The 9,614-nt window shown below is 50.6% G+C and overlaps 1 protein-coding gene across 7 annotated transcripts in view; it reads right to left on the reverse strand.

The window, feature by feature from the left end:
- Positions 1-450: 450 nt before the first annotated feature.
- SYNJ2 (synaptojanin 2) overlaps positions 451-9,614 on the reverse strand; it is a gene marked incomplete at its 5' end in the record, with an annotated part of 79,495 nt that continues 70,331 nt past the window's right edge. For 2 of the 7 annotated variants that reach the window (XM_027774690.1, XM_014590637.1), the window contains 5 exon segments: positions 1,231-1,302; positions 2,270-2,419; positions 2,891-3,066; positions 5,446-5,554; positions 7,529-7,641. In XM_027774690.1, coding sequence (XP_027630491.1) covers positions 2,297-2,419; positions 2,891-3,066; positions 5,446-5,554; positions 7,529-7,641 — 521 coding nt within the window. 7 annotated transcript variants of the gene reach the window in all.

The following is a 9,614-nucleotide window of genomic DNA, read 5'->3' on the forward strand; positions in this document are numbered from 1 at the left end:
TATCCGGGGCCCCAGCCAATGGCATAGTGGCTGGAATCCCATGTAGTCAACCACTGTTTGAGTCCCAGACCCGGCGGCTTAGAACTCACACAGGGCGCGTGTGTGTACGCCCCAAATACTGGGAAGAAAATGGAGAAGGGATTGTGGCGTGGCCATCACCCCTGGAGGGTGAATCCTCACTTTCTGTCTCTCTGTCTCTCTGGCAAGGGCATGTGCCCTTATAGCAAAAATCTCTCTTAAAAAAAAAATCCATACACTGACTTTGCTGGCAGCCGCCCACTCCCCTGAGAGCACATTGCAATGTACAAGTCTTGAATAAAACACATGTTGGTGGCTGACCGGTCATCTCATTGAACGAGAGACACAAATCTCTGTAAACTACACAGGAGTGACAGATGCACCTGTCGCTTGCAGCTTGCCTTCAAATAGATGTCTCTTTTGACCAGGTCCAGCACTGCCACGGGGAAGGAGGCACACGGCCTGCAAGGGTGCCCTTCAAGCTTCTGGTCATGTTTTGGCCAGTGGGTCAAACACCTGCAATGTCGTCCTCTTGTCCTTATCACTTACTGTCACCCAGTGACCGAAGGTGTTTGGACCCTGGTTGGGAGGCAGCTCCACCGCGGCAGCTGCAGTGTAGACCTGCACCGGCTCCGGGGCCCTCTCAAGGCTGTTAGTCCTTGTGTCCAAAGGGTCAGCGCTCTTGGAGAGCCAGGCATCACTCAACAGTTTAGGGTGGTGGAGAAGGTTCCAGAAAGGATCCTGATAATCACCAAGAAGAGAGGCTGCCTCTGACGTGATCACTTTGGTGCCCTCGGTTTCAGGGCTTATAGCAGATGACGTGCCAAGAATATCCCCTGGTGGAAATAGTGCACCAGCATCAAGCTGGGGTCTGCAGGGACAGGCATGGCCATCGCCACCGCCTACGCCACCACCGCAGTTATCGCCGATGCCACTGCCACAGCACGTGAGCCCCTGGAGAAGCTGGCTGTGGCTCTGCAGGACCTGCAGGTGGAAGGCTGCTGGTGCTGACTTCTTCCTCCTTGGGGGGACCTTGGGCACAAGAGAAGGAGCCTCTGGAGGTGGCGGCATGGTGGCTCTTGCCACAGGAGAGTCCCCATCTGGTGCTGGCTTTCCTCCGTCTGGGTTCCTCTCTGCACCTTTCCCAGACTGAAATGTTCTCGGTTTGGGAACAGGAGGGGCTGGAAGGGCTGTTTCTGGAGGAGGAGTTTCAAGGCTCGCCTCCGGGGGCCCGATTGTAAAACGCACCATCTCCTGCTCGCTCTGTTCCTCTGGTGACACGGGCTGTGGAGAGGCGGGACAAAGGCGTGTAAATGAGAAGTGAGTAATGAGGCAGCAGAGAACCCTCAGCGATCAGCAGGCGAGCGGAGATGAGACCAAGCTGACATTCTAGCAAATTCGAGGTCTGAGAATGTCTGCGATGTTGGAAATGTGACCAGGTAGGAAAAAGCACAGGGAAACACACAAGCTTATGGAGTCAGACCAGCACACCCGATGAAAGAGGAGGGCACTTTTTAAAACCAGGGCCTCGACCAATTTTTGTTATCTTAGGAAACGGGCTTCTGCTTTTCCTTTGGTAAAAGTGAATCTTTCTGAGAGAACTTTCCTTTGAGGCTGCATTTCCAGCTGATGATGCTGAAGTAACTCATGTTACAGCTAACTCAAGTTAGTCGAGTGAATAATAGATACACCCCCCCCCCCTTTTTTTTTTTTTTAGTTTTCTCTGTCTTTGTTTTTCAGTTTTTTTTTTTTTTTTGCTATAGGGCATTTGCCAGAGAGGGAAACGAAAAGTGAGAAATCACTTCCCAGGGGGGACGGTCTGTAATATGTAAATATAGAAGAATGGAAAACTACACAGGGACTTCCTTGGTTGGGATTCCAAACTGTCACAAAGAAACTGCTCAGTGAGGTGAAGCTCTGTGCACAGACGGCCAGCAGGAGGTAAGCACTGGCATTTCAGCATTCCTTTCACTTCTTTAGAAAACAAACTAAAAAAGAAAAGTCCCTTCTCCAATAGCCTTTTCCCAGAACTCCCGGGGAGCAACAGGCTGGGAGAAGAAATGCATTTCTGCCACTGGCTTTTAAAAGACCAGACAAGGCCAGTTCTGGCAAAGGGGGGGGAAGAGGGTCTGTTCTGTAGGAGGGCACGAACAGGCAGATGGCGGGAGTCACAGTGGGTCAGAAGAACACAGGGAATGCAGGCGAGCCCGGCAGGGTGAGGCCGGAGCAAACGCAGCAGGCGAGGGATTACCGGTGTCCCGGGACTACAACACTGGGATCAAACGGAAGATCCAGAGGTGTCTACAGATGCCAATCTTTGGGCTGCTACTGTCCTGACAAACTCATGTCTTTGAAGCAGTAAGCAAGGCTGAGAAGCTGGAGAGCGAGAGCAAAATACAATCTGCAAGAAAAAGTGGCAAGAAAAGCTGTGGCCCCTGCCGTGACCCGGGGCCACGCCAGAGGGCCTTGAGGTCACGAATCTAGGAACCCATTACAGTTTTTCTATCATAGATAAAACCTGACTTGTGAAACCATGACCAGATACACACAGGCACCCCAGAACACCCGGGCAACCACACCCCGAGGTTCCCTTGGGGGACACAGCATTCAGGAAGCAGGCCGCCTCCAAGCTGCTCTGGTGCCAGCCAGACTGCCGAGACGAGATCTGGCCGTTCGGCTCACCCAGAGCCAACGGGCAGCGGGGCAGAGGCAGAAAGCAGTTGCCAAGCATTTTCCGCAAAGCCACAGCTGCGTCCAGGGCTTGCGAAGGTGTGGAGAGACCATTTTTGACTAGGTTTTGGTCTGAGACACGATCCTTACCTAAGACATTCGAGCAACTCCAGAGTAAGAAATTTATGCTACCAAGTCTTACCTTTCCCGTCCTTCTCAGAGCTGGCTTCTTGATGGCAGGAACTCTGGGTGCGGGCCGACGGGGCAGGAGTGTGGGCACCTGGCAGGTCTCTGACTTGGTCACACCAGGTGTGGGCTCTGCCCTGGAGGGTCCTGGGTTCTTAGGGGCCATAGCAGCTAGGGTTTCTTCTGGGGCACCTGGAAATTCCAAGGCTGAAGTATAAGAACAGGACAGTTGTCTGCATGACTTCATCTTCAGACAGAATACATTGTAGAGAAAACTAACTCAGTGTATTCTCTTTGTTCTAAAAAAAATATTTAAGGCTTGTCTAGACCAACCAGCTAGGTTCTGCCCTGGCTTTTCATGCCATCTTCTCAATAGGTCTGGTGACCTGGGGCCTAGGGGTGGTCCCGGAGGGGGCTCAGTGAGGCCCTGGCATCGCAAGCAGAGTTTCACGGGTACCATCTCTCAGAGTAGATGATCTCAAACCCATGAAAACTTCAACGACCTGTGACCAGGAAAACGTGAAGTTGGGACGAATAGAGTGCAAACTTCAAGTCTCTAGTAATGTCCACATTTTGAGAATTTAAAAACAAAAGAAATCTCAGTTAAGATGTTACTAATGGGACCAGCAGATGGCGAAATGGTTATGTCGCTGACTCCCATATAGCCGACCATGGGAATCAACTCCTGGACCTGGTGGCTTAACACTCCCCCTGGGCATGTGTGCGTGTGTACCTAAAATCCCAAGGGGAGAATGGAGAGGGGATTTCAATGTGGCTGTCTCCCCAGGGGATGATGTCTCACTTTCTGTCTCTCTGTCTCTCTGGCAAGTGCACGTGCCCTATAGCCCCCCAAAAAAAAAAAAAAAAAAAAGGCCCTAAAAGTCACCTTTGTAAGTACGTGGTGTTGGGTATACTCGCAGGGCCGTAGAACCATCACCGCTCTGCAGTTCCAGAACAGCTTCATTAAACCGAAAAGAAAGCCCCAGCCATTATCCTCCTCCCAGCCCCCAGAGACCACGCACAACTTCCTGACGCCATGGAGTTGCCTGCCCTGGACACTTCACACAAGGGAATCAGACAATACGCGGCCTTTTCCTTGCCTGGGAGGAAGCAAAATGCTTCACCTAGCATAATGTTCTCAAGATTCGCCCATCAAGTCATGTCTCAATACTTTATTTTTGCAGCCACGAATGTACCGCATTTTGTGTATGTGTCAGTTAGACACTTGGGTTGTTAAATCCATTGTTATAGTTTTTGTTTGTTTGTTTGTTTGGTTTTTTAAATAAAAAAAGCAATCGATTGTAGTGGCATTACCCTGCAACAGTGTGTCTCAACCTCTAACTCATGTCCTCTTTAAATGCTATCTGAGAATTCCAAGTAAATTAAATATGCTGGTAACAGCAAATTAGGCGACTATAAGTGCATATGCCTTTCTAAAGGGCATGAATTTCCCTCTGCAGAAAATGTTTTAGAACAAAGCTAAACCCAACAAAGGTACCAGCGACCATGGATGAATGGGCAAGATTCCAGGGGAGGTGGGGGCCCGTCCCCTCTCGTTTTCCCTCTGTCCTTCTCTGGCCAGTGCGAGGCTTAACAAAGTAAAAACAATTAACAGTCAGCCTTGGCTAGCAAGTGGCATGATGGTTAAGGCGGCTGGATCTCACATGGATGACTGTGAGGTCCAGTGCCTTGAAAGATATCCTGCGTATGGGACCAGCAGTTGGCGTAATAGCTATGTCACTGGACTCCCATGTAGTCAACTGAGGTTTGAGTCCTGGACCCAGTGGCTTAAACTCATGCCAGGCATGTGTGTGTGCGTGCCCAAGATCCTGAGAGGAGAATGGAGGAGGGGATTGTGGCGTGGCCATCCCCCCTGGGGGGTGATTTCTCGCTTTCTGTCTCTCTGTCTCTGTCTTCTGGCGAATGCACGCGCCCTATAGCAAAAACCTCTCCAAAAAAAGAAAAAAGAATAATATCCTGGGTATATGTGCATGTGTGCCCAAAAAATCTCGAAAAGAGAAATGGAGAAGGGATTGTGGTGTTGTTATTCCCCATGGGGTAGGGGGTGTTTTCTCACATCCCTTCTCTCTGTCCCTCCAGTAAGTGCACATGCCTGCTAGACCAGGCAGCATGGTGAACAGGTCTGTGCCTGACAGTGGAGAATGTTCTTACAGTAGCTAGGGGTGAAAAAGGTAGATTTTTGGGCCTGATATGAAGACACAGATCGTAATTGTTTCTTACAGAACTAGCAGAATGAGTGGGCGCCTCCAGCATCTGCTGCTTCAGAAATCCATTTTTGTTTATTTCAGCCTCTCCCTTAAAGCTACTTATTCATCTTGGGATTATCTTTATATACTTACTGAATTTCAAATATATTATATAATTAAAAATAAACAGTAAGTCTTAGTCATGGAATTACATAAAATGTGGGTACTTTCATTTAATACTGCCTCCAGAAAAATCTGAAAAAAAAAATGTTCTTTTCTAGGCCACTTTTAGTAGGAAGATGAAAATAAAAGGAGAATCGGTTTCCTCCTCTGTCAGGGAGGAGTGTGCCAAGGGGCCACCTACCTCCTCTGGCTTCCAGGAGGCATCGGATGGCTGCTTCCGCCTCCTGAGCATTGGTGGTTTTGATCTGCTTGACGTTGTAAGGCTTACTGATCCCAGTCCTGGCTTTGGGCTTGAGGACAGCACAGGAAAAGTAGCATGTTAGTATGGGCAGGGGCAGCCTCCATGGTGGTCACTACTTACGGTCGTATGAGAGCGTGAGACTTACAGGGCTCCACAGATGGCGAGAACACGAGTTCCCATCTACACCGCAACCCCACCCCCATCCCAGGAGGAGGAACTCAGAGCAGATGACCCTGCCTCCCACCAGTGTCTACGGCTTTTGCGGTGTGGACGACCCATCCACTACCTTTACCCTCATGATCAGGGAAAAGCCGGAAAGCAGACTCAGGCTGGCCCTCCTGTGGCCTCACTGAGTCACCAAACACCTTCCAGTTGCAGGTCCCTCCGACGTGCTTTCTCTGCCTCGTAACCCAGTGCTCGGGCGTCTTTAACAACCTGCCCTTGTTACTGTAAACCAGTGGCGTCTAGCCAGCACCTCCACCTGCATGACTGCACAGGCACCTGGCCTGGCCCTGCACTCTGGAGGACTGTGGGGTACCCTGGGCCTCACCCCACCTGGCTTCACTTCATTCACTCTACTCCACTGAGCCGCATCCACAGCCTTCCCTGGGAGCTCTCCGAAGCCCTGGGAGTCTTATGTCTACAACCCCACGTGACTGATAGTCTCACTGGTGACACACTCATCATTCGGGTCTACTAGGGCTTATCTCTGTCTTATTTGGGGGAGGTCAGGGAAGAAACCTGGCCTCCCACATGGCCTCAGCCTCCAGAGTGGAGGGGGCATGGCACTGTGGCCGAGGGTGTGGGTGCAATGCCACTGTGGCCAGGTCTTCGCCACTGTGGCCGGGTCTTTGCTACTGTGGCTGGGTCTTTGCCACCGTGGCTAGATCTGCACCATCGTGGCCAGGACTGCACCACCATGGCAGGGTCTGCCCACCGTGGCCAAGTCTATGCACCGTGGCTGGGTCTGTGCCACCATGGCCGGGTCCACTAGGCCTCTTTATAGCCTCTTATCTCAACTGACTTTATGCCAAAATAACTCTTTTTTTTTTTCCCAGGATGATGGCTCTGAATTTCCCTAGTTTTACCTTCTACCAACCAATGCTCTGTACAGCAATGGCAAAGGCAAGAATCCGAAGGCAGAGAAACAGATGAGTCTGGAAACCAGCAAGCCTACTTGACAGGAATGGGGCAATGTTTTGTCAGCAGCGATTTTCTCTAGAACACCTGGTAAAGCATTAGAAGTGCTAGGAATGACCTGCCACTACAGGCTGAGCGTCCCTAATCTGAAAATCTAGAAACCAAATGCTCTGGAACCTGACACTTTTTGAGCACTGACGCAATGCCACGAGTGGTGAGCTCCACATCCGAGCTCACATGGCAGGTCACCATTAGTGCCACATACAAAATATCGTGTAGCATTATCATCAGACCAGGACCAGCAGAGGGCGTAATAGTTACATCGCTCGACTCCCATGTAGTAGACCATGGTTCGAGTCCCAGACCTGATGGACTGAAACTCACACCAGGCGTGTGTGCTTGCACGCTCAAAATTCCCGAGAGGAGAATGGAGGAGAAGGGATTGCAGGATGGCCATCCCCCCTGGGGGGTGATTTCTCGCTTTCTATCTCTCTGTTTCTCTCTGGCGGGTACATGTGCCCTATAGCAAAAATTTTTCTTAAAAAAAAAAAAGATTATCATCAGGCCATGTACATATAACATACGTGTAACAGAAATGGATTTCGTGTTTCCGCTTGTGTCCTAGTCGCAAGGTATCATTATGTATGTGCAAATACTCAAAACTCTGAAAACAGCTGGTATCCAAAACACATCTAGCCCCAAGCATTTGAGTAAGGAACACTCAGCCTGGAGGAGTTACAGGTTGGGGACAAGGTGGTGAACAGGGAGAGGGTTAAGGGAGAACTATACAAGCCATAGAAGAGAGGCGATCCTCGCGATCCCGGCAGCACATTCCCGGCCTGGAGCGCCCACCCGCTTCCCTGGGAGCTGAATTCGGACTCACAGGCTGCTGAGGTGCTCCGGGCAGAAGTTTTGCTGTCTGCAAAATCGAATACTGGCCGTGGGTGCCAGAGGCGATGGACACGTCTGAGGCCGACTTTTTCACCATTAGCCCGGCTGTAAAACCAACGAGCAGAGCCTCAGTCTGAGTCACAACTTCCCAGCCAGCGGGGAGAAGCGGCTAGCGGAGGGCGCCAGCGCAGCAGGCCACAGGCATGGCTGGGGCGGCCCTACCGGGCTGGGCACTCGAGGGGCGGGGCTTGGCGGGAACCTCCAGGACCTTCTCCCGATTCTCTAACACCCTGTGCCTGTTAGTGTAGACCCTGTGGACAAGCATTATTCGAATGCATTTTTTAAAGCTTTATTTCCTTAGAGAAAGAGAAAAAGAGAGGAGACAGGACAGGCATCCCCAAAAGGCTCTTCTTTTTTTTTTCTTTCTTTCCTTTTTTTTTTTTTGGAGAGTTTTTTTGCTATAGGGTGCGTATGCTCGCCAGACAGAGACAGAGAGAAAACGAGAAAGCACCCCCCAGAGGTGATGGGTCACGCCGCAATCCCTTCTCCATTCTCCTCTCGGGATCTTGGGCACGCACGCACACGCGCCTGGCGTGAGTTTTAAGCCACCGGGTCCGGGATGTAAACCGCGGTCTACTACGTGGGAGTCCAGCAACATAGCCATTACGCTAACTGCTGGTTCCCGCCCGACAGGCTCTTCTATGATCCTCCCCGCACCCCTGCCAGCTCGCAGCACAGGTGTGACCAGAGTGTTCGGTAGACCGGGGCTATAGACCTGGAGCCTTCCCATCCCGCCTCCAGCATCGGGCAGTGGCAACCCTACTGCCTGTGCCCCCATGGCTAGGCCCAGACACAAATTCTAATAGAATATTCTAGGGTATTCCTATCTGGTATAAAAGCTTATGATTTTTAAATGGTTTAAAACCCACTACTATTATTAGGGCCAAATTTTTAAAACGTTTTGTGGAACGAAAATCTAAAAAAAGTTTCAAAGCAGGGGACTAAATTCTGCTTCGTTATACTCACAGTTTAATTCACACATGGTGTTTTAGACCATCTAACGACTCAGACCACAGGACACAGTGAATGAAAGAAAGACAAATAACTGAACAAAATAGGCAACCAACTGTGTAAAAAATAAAATGAAATAAATATTGTGTGTAGAGATACGTAGCTAGAAAAGCCGGGAATTTTGTTGATAACAACTATTCTCTGTAGATAGCCCAGTGAATTTTGTATCTTTCTTTTTTTATAGTTCTCTATTCTTATAAAATGTCCGTAATACTATATTTGCATAGAATAACGTATTTGTAATTTTATTTTTGGTTATTTTTACATTCGATTGTATTTTCTGAATATATGCTCAGAGAAGCAAAAATATGCTTAAAAGCCTAAGTGCTTCTGGCTCGCACAGATTACTGTTGTGCTTTAAGCCATGATCAAGTCAGCTCCGAAAGTGATGGTGCGGGAAGATCAAAGTCTCCTGCCACACGGGGGCTAGGGAAGTAGACGGTAGTGGGAGAATGGGAACTGTTCAGGAAAGCCTCCGGCCCGCTGCTCTTCAGGTGATCACAGCAAGTCTGACCGCAAAGCGCTGTTAGAGCTCAGGGCTCAGGACAGGTGTGGCCAGCTCTGAGCAATCAGGACCGGGAGGCCCACGCCGCGGAGCGAGGCCCCGGGTTGGAGGTGGCCCCTGGGTTTGCCAGCTGTCTGGGAAGTAGAGGGGTCTGGAGACGTCCTCACGGCTGTGGCCCCAAGGTCCCATTCTCTTAGGTCTCTAACCGAAAGGGCGTAAAGCCAAAGACAGCCACAGCAGAAGAACAGCGCCACAAGACCGTGTTCAGCCTGCGAGGAGAAACTCAACCCTCTCTGCTCTCCAGTGTGGCTTGGACTTAGGACAAAGAGGAGGCCAGGTGGGGAGAGCATCATGGGGTTCAGAGGCATGGCAGGTGACTCGGAGCCCCGGTAGCGGCAGTGGGATACAGGCAGCTGTCCCCAGTGGGTGAGGCGGCAAGCTGAAAGCAAGCCAGGTCTTACTTGGAGGGGGGGGTCTCTGCGGTGGGGGAGGGGGGCCGGGG

The sequence above is a fragment of the Tupaia chinensis genome, unplaced genomic scaffold (assembly GCF_000334495.1).
Source record: "Tupaia chinensis unplaced genomic scaffold, TupChi_1.0 Scaffold000468_1, whole genome shotgun sequence".
Classification (NCBI taxonomy): Eukaryota; Metazoa; Chordata; class Mammalia; order Scandentia; family Tupaiidae; genus Tupaia; species Tupaia belangeri.